Genomic DNA, 18,028 nt, shown 5'->3' on the forward strand with positions numbered 1-18,028 from the left:
CTCCAGTAAAGTCTGAAGGTAAAGGTTTCCATTAAACAAAAAAAAAAAAAGTGTTGAAAGCCAAGCAGCAGGCAACAACTTTGCCAAGGGGGCCTGGAGTTAAAAATTTGTAAAGGAAATAAGGTTCCCTGGAATTAAGGTGGAAATACATTTCCACTTAATTTCAACAGGCTGCCCTAACAAATTGTAATGTCTATAGTTGGCTGACAATGTAGAAATAACCCACGAACTAAAAGAAAAGTTTACTTCGGAAGACAGCTCTCTTAAATTATTTGCCTTGGCTTCGTCCTCTCCTAAATTGGGGAAAATACAACAGTGTTTCCCTTTCTTGATCCCTGTCTTGGCTGGTTGCTGAGATGCTTTTGAATGTAATGAAACCTTCTTAGCACAGCAGAGAACTTTCAACATAGCAAAACTGATTGCCAAATAAAAAAAAAAGAAAAAAAAAAAAGAAAAAAGAAAAGTCTGCATCCAGTAATGAACTTCCTGAATGCCATATCCCTTTTGGGCTGTGGCAATGACTTTTCCACACATTTTTATAAAGTGTTTTGAATTTTTTTTGGTGACATAATTCACACAAGTATTCCGAGTGCTCTTTGCCCAACCCTGACCTCACCCGACTATGGAGCTTCTTTGGTATTTTTTCCTGCATTGAAAACTACCAAGGATTTCAGGCATCGTTTTCCCACATGCAGTGAAAATAAAGCACTGCTTTAAAAAAAACAAACAACAAACAGACCAACAAAAAAGACCCCCCCCAAAACCACCCTGCCCCTGCAAACATTTTCCCGTGAAGTTCTGTCTGAAAATCAAAGGGATTTTTTTGGAAGTACTTCAGTAGGGATCTAGGAAAACTGCTCTCCTCTAACCTTCTTTTCCTTATCAATACCCTGAATTGTCCAGCAGAGAACTGGAGAGTTTGTAGAACGCCCTGGACAGATGTAGTTAGCTGGTTAACCTGACGCGCTCTGCTTCTGAAGAAGTTTCTGTTCTTTCAGTGGTCGTGTTCCCCCTCCTCCTTCAGCTTGCCATCCCTTCGGTTGTGCCGACACAGCTGTTTTGGGGCTGTCAGTTGGCTCGCTGCAGTGATTTAGATCAAATCCCAGCGCTTCTGAAGGGTGGCGGTCGCAGTGTCCCAGCAGTCCCCGAAGTGACTGTGCGTTGCAGCGCAGGAACAAGCATGCAGAGGGCAGGGAAAGATGGGAACTTTATTTTCTGGCTTTACTAGAGAGCAAAAGAAAAGGTATTTTCTAATGACCCCACCTGAGGGTAGATCCCATGGACTGCCCGGGAGGGTGGGCTGCAAGCGCTCTCCTGGAGGCTGTCCTAAGTTGTTGTTTTCCCCCCCGAGATACTTGCAGTGACCCCTAGAGCAGTCCAGAATTCGGGAGCCATAAAGGAGCTGCTTTGTCTGTTTGCTTAGTTGTTTTGTAAGTGTATATAAAGTGGCACTTTTTTCCCTCAAATTTTTTTTCTGAGAGAAACCACTCAGGATACTAACTTGACAACTGAATTGTGTCTTTTAAGATGGCGCATTCGTTGCTGCAGGATGCTGGCAGGTACCACATATTTTAGCCAAGATGTGATTTTTTTTTTTTCTTTCTTTGGTCGAGTGATCTTTAGAGCTGTCAGTCTGTTGCCTTTTGCTGGCCCTAAGCTAAACAGAATAACTCAGGATCCTGTAACCAGAGCAGCCCTTCGTAAATGAAGGTCAGTTGGGTGAAGTGCTGTAACAACAGCCTGTAGAAACAGCCTTAGATCAAGGCATCTTTTGTTAAGCAGAGGAATATTAACTACACTGAGAGTTCCTGAAAGTGGGTGGTTTCTACCGCCAAGCTCAGTAACGCTTTGTCGTAATGAAAAAACAATATGGGCTGCAAGTAAAGACTGAAAGCCTCTCCTCACATCTGTTTGTCTAAGCTTGGAAAAAGGTGCCATTGGATGAGAAGAGCAAATCCTGCTGTGGCTGTGCTCCTGCTTGAAGGAAAAGCTTTAAATGCCAGCAAATGCCAAGGTGTCTTTCATGAAGTTAGTTTTAATTTATTTTTAGACTTGATTAATAGTTACTGCAATATTTGCCTTGCTCATTTTTTAATGGAATGCTTTAAAAAAACTTGTTTAATATGTGATCCCTTCTGTGTAATTGTGCTGTCATACAATGTTTTTGGTGAGAATGAACTAGCACAGTTTTACCCAGAATTGTTTGGAAGACACCAGTGTGGAAAGCAGAGATGACTCACAATGCCTTGGAGGAAGAAGAGCTAGCAATTAACCACAGAGCATGGTATTATCTCTATGCCAAAGCTGGCTGAGAAAGCCAGTGTGTTTTCCACTTTACGATTTCAGGAGAAAATAGTACTGCGGAGAAATATTGGCTCTTCAAACAATCTTGATAATCTTGTCAACTTGATGAGTTTAGAACAGGTAGCATGGGAGGCATGTGAATCAAAAGAAGGTGGTAGTTCCCATCTAGAAACCATTGTTATTTTTATTTGATGAATAAATACATATGAAACATTCTTCTTATTTGTCAGCAGGTCCTCCGGGTGAATAAACTTGGTTGCGTAACAAGAATGCGGTATGTGATAGAGCACATGGTTAGATAATAAGTATTTCTGCATAAATTTATTTTCTATGTAACCCCATGTGTCTGTACTCGTATTTCTTTAGGAATATCTATATGGCATCTGTTTCTACTGCTGGCAGTTTGCCAGATGCCTGTAAATAAGGAATGTTTATTGCAAGTGAAATAATAGGTATCTCCTATTTCTCAATGTTATTTGTTTTCTGTTTGTGTTTAGTGTAGTAGGGTTCATGTTGATGAAAGCGGCTTGATTTTACAGGCAGAACTAGGTGAAAAACACAGCAATTAAATCTGCATTTTGATTTCTTCACAATAAAAATCTATCTTTTAAAGCATACGTTCAATGTTTTCTTTCGGGATGTGTTTTATTTACGGTAGTTTGACATTTCCTTTTATGTCTAATGGCCTTTATTTTGCTTACACAGTGAATACAGTAAGAAAGGAGTTAGCTTCCATTTTGGGTCCTACTTCATTTTCTCACCCCTCCCCTCCTGAAAGATGTAAAGACATATTGCTGTTGTGGTGTGCTGCCCCAGGAGCTGGGCTCGTTCTTGTGGAGATCTCCTGCTGCTCCACTTCTTCCCACCTAAGTGTGCAAGCTCAGTTACCAAGCTCGAGCCACGTTCCTTGTTTCTGACAAGGAGTAGGTGAAAGACCTCATGAAATACTGGATTTGGCACATGGGCCGCTGGTTGTGCCAACTTTTTACTTCGTTTAGTAAAAAGAAGGAAAAATGGTATAGATGGGAGCAGTATTTTGGCATTGGCCATAGGAGAAGTCATGCTGAAGGAGGTGATGTTCGGTTTCTAAGCATCTGAAGAGGAAGGCTTTCAAAAACCTGCATGATGAGGAGCCTAGAATTCCTTTCAGGCTAGCAGGGTATTGCAAGTGGATTGTCCTGTGGGCAGGAAAAAGCCGTAGGTGAAGACTAGGCCTGTAATTTAGTCCACTGGTTAATAGCGAAATGTCAGGGCGACTTCATTTAAAAATTACTATCAAGGTGTGAATCTTCTTTGCCTCGATGAAACCACCTGAAATAGTGATTGGTGGTTGGCACTGGCTGCGAGAAGTCAGTAAGTCGGCTTTCTAAACTCTTTCCTCCTTGGGAGAAGTTGATTTGGGGGTGCTAGTATTGTGGGAGACACCCGCCGGGCTCTGAACAGATTAGTATCTGATGAATAAACATTTGCTACACCTGTAATTTCAATAACACGTGATTTCTCTTTCACTTTCTACCCCTCCCACCCTGTATTTCACTAAGTAAGTGGTATGCCAGAAGATGACCTTTCTTTAGATATGTAAACAAGAAGCTGTGGTGCAAATTACAGAAGATTGCAAAGCCTTGATTTGGTTTTCTCTGTGCTGTGAGCAAAGAGATACGATTTAAGAATTGACACACTCGTTTTTTTAACTGCGACTAAACAGCTGTTCTGTTGAGGCTCATTATTTCACATGCCCGTGGCTGAGAGGCAGTGTCAGATTATTCCTGCTGCTAGTGTGAATGTCCTTATTTATCCTGTCTTCTCTTCTACTGAGGATAATTTGGGCTTTCATTTTCCCTCCTGTCCTCACCTTGTTTTGGCAGCTGATGCATAGGAACCCTTCCTGTGTGTCAGATGTTTTATATAGGGTCTGCCAGGGGGACCATAGGCTCTACCAGAATCACCCTGCGTATTACTATTCTGTATTCTCGGGTCTTTTTCCACCTAGAAACTGCTACTGGTAGGGAAAAATGATAAAATGTTTTAGGGCTGCAAAAAAAGAATCAAGGTTGATTTCAGGCCTGTATACGGCAGAAGGGGAAATTGCAGGGGTGGGGGGAGAAAATTTTGTCGCTGGTCACAGTTGGTGCTCCTGCTGAATACGCGGATGTGTACATATGGAGCGAGCACATGCACAGGCACTCCGTACAGAGAGAGCGCATACACATACTTAGGCCATATGTTCATTATTTTAGAAATTTACTTTTCTCTTGCATTTTTATCAAGCTTTTAACAGGGCTGTTTTAATTGGGATTAAATATGGATTAAATGTAGGACAGTAACCAAGACGCAAACTCTGTGCTTTCCTCCTGGCTCTCTGTGTGTCAGCAACATTCCTTGTGCTCATCCTCCGCCTAGAAATGAGTTTCTTTTAACCTAGAGCCTGTTGTGAGGAAGAGAGGAGATTGCAGCATTCCTCCAGGCGTGGCGGGGCTGGGTTTAATTTACAAATTTTGTCCAGAGTTGCAACACTCTCCTCTGTACTTACCATGGATCAGGCTAAGCAGGCGTGCAAACGTACAAATGGACTGAAAAAGCACGACAGCAATCCTATACCCATGCACACACATGCAAAAGTGAGCCTTCTGTCTTTCTTCTGAAGCTCAATATTTATGCATTGTTTACAGAAACAGTACATTCTTAGCTTGGTTCCTACAAGACTCAAGACAAAAAGATGTGTGCAGACAGCATTCGTATCTGTAGGAAGACACAGTTTCCTGTGTTTTGCGTGTCAGATGGTGAGAGCTGGTTACAACGCACACATGAACTACCTTTTCTGTGTTGGAATGGTCAGGTCCGCCCAAGCGTCTCACTGGGTTCTAAAATTCCTTTTTAGTATTTGATCATTGTAAATACCTAGTAAGATCTATTAAATTGCATATTTTGTAAGTCAAATAGTGTGTAAAAAGTGTCAAAGAGTGTCTGAGATTACTGACAAGTCTTCTCTGCTGCTTCTTTAGCCACTCTCTCCTGTCTTGTTCTTTGTGGTTCTGTTATCTACAAAAACATTCAGATTAGCGTGTTAATTAGTTTACGTTAACCAGCAGAGGGCTTCCACCTCAAAGCAAACAGCCATATCCCCTCTGCAGTTTCCCTGGTATCCTCTTAATCAGGGAAGTGGGAAATAGACATTTATTTAGTTGCCTGGAGTACTTTTCTGCTGGCAGAATGGACCTCAATTCCATGTTAATAAATAGTATATATAGTGGTTTTTTTTAACTGGCTTCTAGTTGGTTTTAGTACAGCCATCAACATTTCCGCAGGAAACTTGGATGATCCAGTAAAAGTTTCTTGTGCTTCACCTGGATCTCATATTTCTAGATTTCTAATGTAACTGGCGTGTTGCAAAGTTTCATGTGTATATTGAGGTGTTAAAAGTGATTTGAGCCCCTTCTTAGTATGAACATAGCACATGCTGAGTAAATTAGTAGGAGAGAGTAAACTGCTCTTACAGTTTAGATTAAAGCAATGGAAGTTGCGCTTACACAGTCAGAACTTTTGTTTAAACCCATGTGCTCGTTGCAGAGTGTTGAAGAGCAGAGAGGAATATCTGTGAAGCAGGGAAAGGGTGCTACAGAAGCACACAGCGTCCCTGGGAGGTAGGAGCTGCCCGGCCAGACGCGGCGGGTGGGCTTGGTCAGGAGCGTCCTTGGCTTGGTCAGGAGCGCCCTTGGCTTGGTCAGGAGCGTCCTTGGCGTCAGCTGGGGCAGCGGCTTGGAGCGGGCGGGTGGCTGGTGGGGCGCAGGAGCGGTGAGGCGCTGGGTGCTGCCCGACTTCTGCAGCACCTCGGAAGTGCCTCTCCCAGGCCCTGTGAGTGACTTCTCCTGTTGGTCAGAGCTGTTGTTGATAGCTTCTGGTGATTCCGTGAGCCTGGGGAGAAAACCTAATCTCTTCTTCAGACAGAAGACTTGCTCCCTCCTCAGAAGTTCAGCAGATGGCTGGTCGTCCCGGGCTGTCAACGCTTGGGACGTGTTGGCTGGCAGCTGTGCGTGGAGCACAGCCCTGGCCAAGCCTCAGCTCCGGAGGGGAGGCGACCCCAGCGTGAAGAGATTTTAGACGGATTTTGCATTACGAAAGGAGAGCGCCGCGACTCGGGGGAATCGAGCGGGAACCGCGGCAGTGGCAGCTTTTTAGCAGGGCTGTCGTAATTACCCAGTCAAAAACCAGTAACACAGTTAATTACGCTTTAAGGAGAGGTAATAACAGCGTTCCCACAGGCAAATCGCCACAGGCTGCGTCCCCCGCCGCGTGTCGCCGTACCCGCGCGGCCCTTGGCCGCGCCGCGCGCCCGGCGGCCGGCGGGAGCGGGCCTGGCTCCCTGCTGCCACCTGCCGGCCCGGCCCGGCCCGGCCCGCCCCGCCGCCGCGGTCCCGCCGCGCGCCGCCTGAAGGTCGCAGGGCGGCGTGGAGCCTCACGCTGTGCTGCTGCGAGAGCAGAAGCTGTTTTACCTTTAAATATGCGCGGCTTTATTTGGGAAGCAGTTGTTGGCTGCCGTGAGGTAAAACTCGGCTGTGCACGGACAAGGCTGAAGCTTGGCGCGGCTCGGGCCCTTTCCCCCTCAGTGCCTGCCGTACCCTGACCCCGCGAAGCACCACGCTGAAACTGCTCCTGCAGTCGGTGACTGCCTGACTGCTCGCCTGCTCGGAAGCAGATTTTCTCTGGCATTTGGGGGTTGCACCAGTTCTGGAGTTAGGCCGATTAAGAAAACCAAAAGCCTGTGAATGTGCTTGTGCCCGGCTGAAGCCGGCGGGGGTCTTACGCGCGGTTAACCTGCCCGCTCCTTTGGCATCGAACTACTTTAGAGAACAGCAGCGTTTGTTTCTGGGCGATTCTGGTGCTCGTTCTGCCCCTCTGACAAAGATCTTACATTTTCGCTAACGCCTAAACTGTGCGAGCGCCTCGCTCGTGTTCCTTGCTGGGTTCCTCCCTGCCGGTACGAGGGCCTTGGCTGGCGGGGCGGGAGTTACCCCGCGGGCGGGCAGCTGGCCTTGGGGGCACAGCCAGGCCCAGGTCAGCCTCGCGCTTTGTAGAAACCGTCCTCCTGGGTTTTAGGAAATTTCCTTACCAGGGTAAGCACACCTGTTAAATCAGAGAAAATATTGCCTGCCCCTGATGCAGTGAGTCCTTCCAGGGTACAGAGGTTGAAGGGAGGGAGGCTGGTGGCAGGTGCGTCGTACAGACCTGTCCAAAAACTCTTATATCCTGTGTGGTTGTATGCAGTCTGATTTTTTTTCTTTTTACCTCTTTTTTTTTTTTTCCACCATCACGGACCTAATAAAGTTGGGAATGTGGATGGGATGCTTGAAGCAGTCCTACAGTGCAGAACTCCCATCTCTTTTAGGTGCTCCTTTGTGGTATGGTATATTTTTAAGTTGAAAAAAAGAACCCAAAAGGATAAAATGGGTAACAAAACAGAAAGGAAATTTACCTTTATAATTAGGGCATTCAAAGGCTCTGTAATGGTTGTGACAGAAGCAATTAATAGGCATTGCTTTTTGTGCAAGATAGGACCTACTTAAGTAGGTCGCGAGGCTGGTAGCCAGGAGACCTACTTTCTTTTCTTAGCTTTGATGCTTATCCCTTCTGTGATCTTGGGCAAGTAACTTTGATTTTGATCCTTTTCTTTCTCTACTATTTCCTCCCCCCCCCCCCCCCCCCCCCGGGTCCATTCACATTGGAAGGAAAAGGGTTTCTCATTGCGTGCTCTGCACAGAAAGGGACACAATCTTAACTGGAATCTTCAGGCTCTGTTGTAATACCAAAACACTCTCTGTGGCTGCTTTGCTTTAAATAATCATGCAGGAATATGGATTATTTTGTGGGTTTGCTATGTGAGCATTTTACACGGTACCTGTGTAAGAACAGGCATGCTGTAGATCAAGACTTCTGTCTGATGGGGGTCGGGTTCGCAAGCTTTTGATAGCTACTGAAATTCCCACACACCTCTGCTCAGAGATGATGGGCGGCGCTGGGGAGGTGACCGTACATAGCAGATCCGGCGGTGTTGGGGCGGTTTTGGGGATGGAGGGTCCCTCGGGGCTGCAGCAAGAGCTGTGTAGCAAAGGGTTGAGTCCGCGGGCAAGGGCTTTTCTATAGGCTTGTGACTGTACTCCATCCAAGTGGCCTTATGACCATCGGATTAAGCACCATGGCTGGTGATGAGCTGTTACCACCTGAAGGAAATCAGCCAGGAAGCCTGAGAGAGGTGTCCTCCTGGCTGTCGGAGCCATGACTTCCCCGGGAAGCTGTACCTGTGAATCACCCTTGTTACTGTCTGGTTGAGTCATGAGAAATGATAGACTAGGAAATATAGGCATTAAACTAATTGTGTGAATTGTGCCAAAACCCACAGCCCAACCAAAACCAGAGCACATCTGCGGGGTGCAGGGGTTAGTTTTTTTCTTTCTGTTTTGTTGGTCTTTTACACTGAACTGAAACCTTTTCCGCACAACAGTTTTTTTGTTTGCTGGCCTTAGGGGAGTGCAGTGGCTGTGAGCCATGTACCTGTGTTTGCTTAACAACTTTTAGAGAATTCTTTGACGATTAGGTTGTGGTAGATGGTAAAAATACGCGTATTTGCTCTTGTTCACCTCTAAAAATAAAAATAAGGGCAGGAGGGGGGATGAACCAATTTAGCGTTCTACTTCAAACCCTGGGTTTCATCTTCTTTGATTCCTTCATGGTTTTTTTACTGAGATGAAACAAAAATAATGCCTTAATCTTTACATGCATAACCTAGAAAATATGAAGCCTATTTACCTGTGTGATGACTTCACAAGGGAGAAAACAGTCAGGTTGGAAAATGATCTAAGCTTGTTAGAAGCGTACCTTGTTTCTCTTAAATGGCTTACAAAATTAAATTTAATCCTCTAAAGTGTGTCAGATGCTAAAATTTCCAACTTCTTGGCCTTGCGTTTGGCTACTGATTAAAGTGTGGATTAACCTGCAGTTCCTTTGGTGTTAATGCCTTAATATGTATTGTTTTTCAAACAGTAATCACTGTTTTCTCTTGATCTTGGGAAATTTACATTTGTTCCAAATGTGCAACAATGCATGCTGATATTAAGCTTCCTGCCACCCACAAATAAAAAGCATTCTGTGGTAATGACAGTATCGCGGTGGATCTTTTCCTGCAAGGAAATATATAATACCAGACTCTGAACACAAAGCATTGCACCACTTCGTATTTACAGTAACAGTGGAAATGTTATGGTCAATCACCCACGGCAATGTTTTCACCCTTGCATCATCAAGTTGTGACTCGGCACCATAATACAAAGGCAGAGCTCCAGACAGGTCAGGAGAGTTCCTAAAATCAAATTGCTGCCAAGACTCTGGGCAGGTCTGTGGGACTTTACCTTGGCATTTTGGGTTAACCTGAAGGGGTTTCCTTCTTGTTGCTTTCTCTAATCTTCTGTTTCTAAGAAGTACAGTGTGGAGAAGATGATTGTGATTCTGCAGTTCCTGCCAAGGCTTTGATACATCTAGCTCTGTATAATTTAGCCAGTAATTGCTGTGGTAGTTTACCGTTCTCTGTATTTTGCGGTACTGGCAATCACAAATGTTTGCTTTTTCTCAAAAGAAACACTAAGTTGACTTCAAGCATGGTCTTTGATTTTTATGTTAAATCCTGCCTATTTGAACATGGACTGCCCCAAAATGGATACTCCTGTGTTTGGGTCTCTAGAGGTATGCCACCCCACATTCTCAAAATCCTCTTTTAAGCAAATGGTCTAAAGAATGAAGGCAAAACCTAACCCATCCCAAGTCTCTTGTTGCATCAGGGATGGGAAGTGGTGTCTTTTTAAGACAACACCCTTCAAAACAGGACTTCATGACATAGTGAGAAAAGGAGATCTTAGCAGTGTGTGCTCCCATTTGTGCACCCCTGAGCCTTCCCCAATCCCACTACGCCACCAGTGGCTTTGGGAAGCGGTGGAAGACCTGCGTATGTACATATGCATTACCTCGCTGGGCGAGCTCAATTTGAATGCAGCCTATTAAATTATTTACAGAAGACAGTTGGCCAACCCATTGTGCTGTGTTAGTAGGAGCCAAAGGTCACTTTGGTGTGCCTGGTTGATTCATAGGGTAATCTGATACAGTACTTAGCTTTTTGCCTCCCAGTCAGTGGGTTAAACCTTATCCTCTTGTTGAGTCAGAGAACCATAAGTTTCAGAAAAAAGCCGGAGCCTTTGTTTTTAATGGTTTTGAAGAGGCTGTACAGCAGAATCCAGGGGGCTGCGAGAGCATCTGCCAGGGGGTCGGGGCGTGTTCTGCAATAGTGTAAATCTGACTGACAGCTTGGGAGCTGAAACACTGTACCCGTGTTTTCTTAAGCTGCTTGTCTTTTTGCTAACATCATTTGCAGCCATTAGGATGTTAAAGGCATTAATACTTACTCTTCAGATAGGTGGCACTTTTTGGGGTTTTGTTTTTGGTTTTGTTTTTGTTTGGTTTTTTTCCCTGGGTTCCTTGCTACCAGCATCTCCTTGAGTATTTGCTGAGCTGATTTTATTGGAAATCTCATACGTTCAAGCCTATTCTTTTGCCGCAGGATACAGACTTTGGGTTTTTTTCACCTTGCGTCTTGGTGACAAATTCCTTCAAAAAACACGGGGGTGGGATGCCTTGGTATTGCCAGCTTCTGTCTGCTTTAAAATGCTGCCTTTGCCTCTCCTCCTTCCAGGCTTACTCCCTCCTGGAAGAAGCACTGGTGTTGGCATGCAGGGCAAGCAGTTGGCATTGTGGCAGCCTTCAGTAGTGGCTGACTTTTTAAAACCTTCACACCTTGCTTTTTCCAGCTGCTATTTAAAGAGAAGGTGGCAGAACGTGGCACAGCTGGGAGTGAAACCTGTTTTGTGAGCTGCAGTCAAACCAGTAGGAGTCTGGTCACTGAAAACGTCTGCTTGTGCACAGATTTTGTTTGTGTCTATGCACTTGTATTTTATTTTTTTTTAAATGTACCACCAGGTTCAGGGGCACTAGTGTTTTCAGCACACTCTGTTCAGGATGCTTGTGGCATTGACAAGCCCCAGAATTTTATTTTTACTCTCTCCAAGTCTATAGAGGTGCACAAGTGCTTTTCTATTTCTGCACGCAGGGTTCAGAAGTTTGCGCTGCCACCGAGCTGGCTGAGGAAAGGAGGAGTTTTGCTTCTGCCGTCGTGCTTTTCGGAGGAGAGCGAGCCTATCGTGTTTCACTCTAATCCTAAGCGATAGCCACGCAGTCTGCTTTATTGTTAGGAGAGCCTTCCTGGAGCTCCTTCACCAGGCTTTTCGCTGAGGGAGAGCGGGGCAGCTGGAATGAGGAGGCAGAAGCGTGGTCCGTCCGTCGTCCCCCACGAGCTGTGCCACACTGGGGCATGATCCCTGCCTGCTCTCCCCTCCTCGTGGGGTGTTTTTGGTGAGCCAGAAGAGAGGACCGAATCGCATGCACCCTCCTGGGGAGTGATGCCAGGGAGAAGAGGGGAGCTGCAGTTTTTGCTGTTGAGTGGAGAATGGGGAAAACACGTGCCTTAGTGCTATATTCTGCTCAGCCGTTACACGCTTCTCTGAGCTGCTGCAAGGTGCCACTTTCTGCTGCTTTTCTCCCCTTTGTTTTCTTTGGCAGCTCCCTAAGCGCTGTATCAAAACAGCTTCAGGGGAGCTGCGCTGGCACAGTGACCTACCTCCATACTGGTGCTGGCTTAAATGCAGCGAGAAGAAACCTCCACGGAAGTCGTATTGAAATTGTTTAGCCTTGCACAAAAACCACTGGGAGAGGGGACAGGAACAGTTTCGGAAAGGTCTGCTTGGAACTGAGGCCAGTAGCTGGCTTAAAAGAAAATGAAAAAGGAGTGTGTTTCGAGATCTTTCAAACTCAAACAAAACCCGGGCTCCCTCTCGCGTGCTGTAAGCTGGATAAATTTCTCCTCCTTGTCAAGGCAGACAAAGAGATTGTTCCGCAGCGATGGTGAACTCTCCTCCATGTGCGTGCAGCAGGTAGATGAGGATGACGAGAACTGGACCTACAGGAGCCAGCAGAGAAAAGGTGACTCGCTTTCTCTTTAACCCTTGTGATTGCCACTGCCGTGTCAGCCCACGGTTCGAGCCGTCGTCCAGTGCTCGGGTCCCGCTGGGAGCCGCAGGTGGGGTAGGAGGAGGAGGGTGGCACAGAAGCCTAGATGCAGCTTTTTTTGGATTAAAACTGTGAAAGCTTCTGGTAATCCACAGGGAAAACCCTTACTTTCTCATCTGGGCAATGTAAAGGTACTGACTGTGTGGTGTGTAGGTAAGTTTTGTTTGTGCTGCTTGAAGTCAGTGGTCACTTGTGGCAGATCCTTTGGGCAGGTGCTGCAGGAATCTTTCCTCTCTATGTGCTACCAAAAACCATGTAAGACTCCACTTGTAACAGACTGGGTGGCTTTTGGCTGATTGCCACATGGTCCTGCTGGAAAATTTTAAGTGTATTTTTGTTTTATGAGGCCGGATTGGGAAGAGGTCCCAGTTGCAATATAAAAAGATGACGGGATGATGGTGGGAATTGCTCCACAGAGACAAGGAGGGAGATGTAGGATGCGAGATCTGGGATGCAGTTTTGAAGGAACCCTTGAAATTCTCAAACCTGGAGTTTATTTTGTATGAAACTTTAAAAAAGAGCTTTTATTATTGTGTGTTGATTTTGGGGTTTTTTTTGAGTGGAGTTTGTCAGGTACTTATTCGAGCATACCTCGTATTTACCATAAAGCAAAATAAATTTCAGAACTTTGCTTCCCTGAGATGGTGAGCTACCACTGGCAGTGCATTTACTGGCTGGTAGGCAGTAGTGTGTGTGGTTAAAAATACTTGATGAAGTGATTTGGTTGTAATTTCTCTAGTGCTGCCAGAGCGCTAGTTTGTTATTAGGAAGTGTGAGGTTGACTCAATTCTGCTGTAAGGTCACTTTTGTAAGAGCAGGCAGGCTCTTCAAGGTCATTTGAACTTCAAAAGGATTTTTATTTCTTTTCATTTCTGGGAGCAGTTAATAGCTCTTTGGCCAGAATATCGGTTCAGACTCAGAATAAATTGTGGCTTCAGTAAATGGTTTGGATGCAGGAACACTAACACAGGATGTATACGCTTGTGCTTTACTCCTAGCACGCTAGGAGATGATTTTAATCTGTGCTTTGAAGATTGTGTTTTAACCCCTTTCGCTGCTGAAAACCTCCTGCAAAGGGAGTTTGCATTTGCAACCGGTGGCTAATTTTTACTTTTGCTGGCACACTGGTACTGCACGGCGAAGTCAGATACACTTCTGCCTGTGGGATCTTACGTGCTGTGGATCAGAAGAACCACGCAGTCCTGCTGCTGGTCGCTACATAACTTCCATGAAGTTTCTCATGCTGCCTTCCTTAGCCCGCGCTTGCACCACAAGGCAGAGATGGGAAAGGAAGCTTTACTGATGGATTAATGGTGTATTAATTTTTTCTGAGTGATTTACATAAAGAGCCTATTGTACAGGCTGGAGGGGGAGGGCAGAATTCCTCCCGTAATTGGGCAGCAAGCTATGAAAGCCTCCCTGCCTGCCTATAGCAGAAATGACAATACATCATTTTTGAAAGGAAGGTGGAGGGAGGTATAGATTACGTAGGGTTTATTTCCCCTTTGCAGGGCACAATTTGACTCGACTTGTAAAATCTGCCTGGATCATAAATCTTAACTGTGCACTTCTGTCTGACCGGGATCCTCTGCTTGCAGGGAGCTGACAAACTGGCAGGGGATGCCAGGGCTGAAGGGGGTTTGGGCTGTATACTCGGGCAGGAGAAACTTGTCACGGCTGCGTTTCACCCAGGGCTGCGAGTCAGGCTTACACGGTGTCGGAGCAGTTTGAGTATCGGTACCTGGCTGAGTCATCATCTTGGATATGTGTTCAAAGGCAAAACATGTGTGATAAATGAATATTTGTGTTCTCGAATTAGCTTGCTCCATTGGACTGTTGCGTTACTGCTTGCCAGCCTTTGTAAAACTGAGGGCTCAAAACAGTTTTGTCTTTGGTGCTTGAATTAACCACATCGCTTAAAATTAATGCAGACTAGAAAGAAATGGGATGCACAGCAGGCTGGAAGGATGGCTAGTTTTATATAGATAACCAGACTGCTTATTTTAAGTTGCTGAAAAACTATTAATATTTCATCTATCCGAATAATTTTGACTCCAGTTCTTCCTCAGGTAAATTGGTAAAAAGGTAATCCTGACAAATCACAGGCTCTCCTTCTACCTCTCTCATCGCCTGACTGTACATGTAAAGGCAGGAGTGTTAACAGAAGTTGGAAACGAAGGAATTGTTGTTTTCCTTCCTGAGCTGTTTCTCTTCCTGTCTTTTTAAACCTCTTATTCTTTTGCCGCTTCATTGCTCTTCCCGGCTCACATTGCATTCCCACGAGGCTGCTAGGTGACGGGCACAAGGCAGCATGTGTTGCGTGGTATTTCACCAGCAAAGTGGCTAATCTGCATTGGCTGCACACGGGAACTCGCAAACAGTCGCGAGCAGCGAGATTGGTTGGATTTGTCAGTTTAAAACGAGCAAGAAAAACAAAAAGTAAATGCAAACTGGGAACCTGGGGCGCACCCTGATGCCCTGCGCAGCTGAGCTCTGTTTGTGTGGAAGTCAAGTCCAGGGCTGCTACTTCACTCTTTTGTTTTTAAAAGGTGTGCTCTAGCACAGAGCGTTTTGGAACCGCTAGCACCAATTAGACTGCACATCTGATAAAGCAGTTACTAAAAGAGACAGTGAAAGTTGATAGTAAAATCAAGGTTTGTTGTTTGAAACATTACTCGCTCAGCCCTCTTCCTCCCCAGTCAGCTGAGGGACCTTCAAAATGAGAGCACACTAACTCCTCCCGTGTTTTCCTTCTTTAATCTGAATTTTTAGTTCATATTTCTTACTATTTGGGGTAGCAGAAGTCTCTTTTATTCCAGAGCATGTGTGTGGGTGAAATTTTTTTTTTTTTTTTTTTTTTTTTTAATTTCCTATGGATGCTGCAAGTGTCCTTTTTCTCTTGCATAGGCACTCCTCATCCCTTTCTGTTACCGGCATTCCCAGAGGAGTCTCCAAGGGGAGAGGGCAGGCTAGCTGAACTCATCCGGCCCGTGGGGAGTGAGCCTGTGGAGCTGGCCGTGCTTCATGCGGCTGCGTGTGGGCTGCTGCGGCAGTGGTACCTGGGCACCCATGCAGAAGGTGGCTGCTGGCTGGGGCCGCCGTCTGGGTCGTGTGGCTGCTCTGCCACTGCCTTGGTCAACAGACCTGGCTTGTTCTGCTGAGCAGGGCTCTCGCCGTGGGCTCACCGGGCAGTTTGGTGAGCGCTCCGTGATGTCCGTGCGTGAGGGGTGACAGCCCAGTTTTCCCTCTGCGATGGTGCCTGCTGTGCTAGTGCAGCTGCTTTGAAGAGGCAGGTGTAGGACCTGTAGGCTTCAATTTTTGTCCAGTCTTTTTGTTGGTGGACATTCCAGTTTTCACCTACTTTGCTCTTCTAATGGCATGGTTTGCTTCTTGTACACTCAGTGAGAACCCAGGGAATGGCTTCATTTTTTGCAGTGGCTGAGCCTGAAATTCCCGCCAGAAGCAGGGCTGGTTTGCTCGCTTACAGCTCCTGGAAAACCAAGCAGGTCCTGGTTTGCGGGCTGCTCACTGTGTCTTGGTGTGTTTTGGTGTGTGCTGGAGGTGCAAAACAGGTGGCGTGCTGCTCCTGGCCCCAGGTCTTTTCAGACTGAAGCTCAGAGCATTTTTTCCTTTAAAAAAACACATTATTGAAAAAAACACTGACAAGAGTTACTCTTTGAAACTGAAGCAAAGGTGCTTGTGTGCGTTGCAAAGGGTTTCTGACATGTGGAAATACAGAACAGCCATTCATGTGGGCCTGCACTGTTTACCATGAGTGTGACATGGCAAGTTTACTTTGAATAGACAGCACATGAGTCAGTTTGTGCTATTTGTATTTGACTTTGCAGAAGAGGAGATGAGTCACACTTCAGCATCAGAACATCTCACTGAGTTTTGATGACTTTTTTTTGTTTTTTTTCCCTTTCTTCCTTCCCGTCGGTTTTGGGGGTTGGAAGAGGAGAGCTTGTGACAGCAGCTCTGAGCAGTGCTGCCTTCACGGCTGGTCTTGCTGATCTCCCCACTGTGCTGGTAGGGATGCTGAGAAAGGGAAGATGTTTCTCCAGAGCGGTTAAATACGCCTGAGCTAGTGACCTTATTTCTCCTGTTATTTCCTTCCAACAGTGATCTTCTGGCCAGGTGTTGGAGAAGCACAGTTAGCAGTCAGGTCCAGTCGCAGGCGGCAGTACATGAAAAGAAGCTGTTACCCAGTGGGGAGGTTTTCCACCTCGCCCCCCAGCTCCTGTCCCTGCTTATTGCTCTAACTTTTTACCCACTGCCTTCATTTCACTTGGTCGCTTTCCAACCTTTCTGCATCATGAGAAAGTCAAAAGCCTTGATTACTTTTTACTGCAGGCTGCACTACCTGGAAAACTTACCTGGAGTCATTAGTCAGAGAAACTTCATTTCTTAGATAACTGTGGTCTTTTAAAGACTGATCAAACCCTGTTCAAAAGGTGGCAGCCACTGGCTTTCTGCTGTCTGCTGGCCGAGTCTCAGTCCTTAATGTAAAAGCATGTGGAATGCCATTTTTTTTCCTTGCAAAAAGGGTCTAAATGCGAAACTGTCTTTAAAAGTCCTTTAATTCATAAGTAACTACTTGTGGGCTCAGCCTTTTGTGTCCTTGTGGCATGTCCGATGGAGATAGTCCTGACATCCTGATGATAACTCTTACCAAAGCTGTCAGTTAACTTCCTAACCACCCACTGCATATCACAGTCTGAGAATGTCACGCTTACCAAGGCGTTGAATTTCCACAAACTGAACAATTAATTTCTTTTGTCACAGTAGCAGTATTGGCTCTGCCTTATTATGTCAGTAAAAATGATGTTCTTTAGCTATGCATATACTACTACCTGTGGTAGGTTTAAACTTATATTGCATAAGTTTGATACTGTCAGATGAGTTTTTCTTCACATTCCAGAGGCAGAGTCAGGACTCAAGACCTTTGGTTTTTGTAATACCGAGGAGTTTGTATTTTCAGAGCTTCCTGTAGAAACTCAGTGTAGGGATTTGCAACAGTGATGTTGTCTAATGACAGTGTCAGAGCATCAGCTTGGTCTTTTTCTGAAGTCTCAATGAATTTTTAAATTGTGTTTTTTTAACTCATGAACACAGTTCAGAAGGCGATTTCAGGGACACAGCAGTAACCACTTTTTTTTTAGTAATAAGATGCAAGAGTGCCGAGAACTAGTAAGTCCTCATAAACAAGATTGCTGAATCCAGACTTGCTGTTGCTATTCTAATGTAAAATCATTTAATAGGGCTTTTTCCTGCATGTTTTTGCACAAGATCTTGTGTTCAAGAGGAGAAGAGTCATGTCAGTTACTACATAGATAAGGGCCCATAAACCCGAGGGGAGCTGTTAGTGTTTGTAGAAGCAGTAATGTGTGATAGATTGTAGTGTCGGGGCGTGTGTGTCTGTGAAAAGGATTCTTAAACCTTTGGGCAAGTCCATAAATAATCATTTATGGGAAACCTCAAAAAGCATTTGCCTAAGAGACTGGAATAACTCCAAAACAAATACTACGTTTTATATACCTTTTTGTGGAAGACTTCTTTTTTT

At 45.4% G+C, this 18,028-nt stretch overlaps 1 protein-coding gene across 7 annotated transcripts in view; it reads left to right on the plus strand.

The window, feature by feature from the left end:
• NHSL1 (NHS like 1) overlaps positions 1-18,028 on the plus strand; it is a 186,254-nt gene that overhangs the window by 61,705 nt on the left and 106,521 nt on the right. The window contains exon 1 of one of the 7 annotated variants that reach the window (XM_075413946.1): positions 11,876-12,378. The exons of 5 other annotated variants lie outside the window; for them this stretch is intronic. In XM_075413946.1, the coding sequence (XP_075270061.1) occupies positions 12,174-12,378 (205 nt within the window). In that variant the 5' untranslated portion in view covers positions 11,876-12,173. Of the gene's footprint in view, positions 1-11,875; positions 12,379-18,028 lie in introns of those variants that run through there. One more of the 7 variants, XM_009931947.2, reaches the window with a different exon arrangement.

This window comes from Opisthocomus hoazin, chromosome 2 (assembly GCF_030867145.1).
Source record: "Opisthocomus hoazin isolate bOpiHoa1 chromosome 2, bOpiHoa1.hap1, whole genome shotgun sequence".
NCBI lineage: Eukaryota > Metazoa > Chordata > Aves > Opisthocomiformes > Opisthocomidae > Opisthocomus > Opisthocomus hoazin.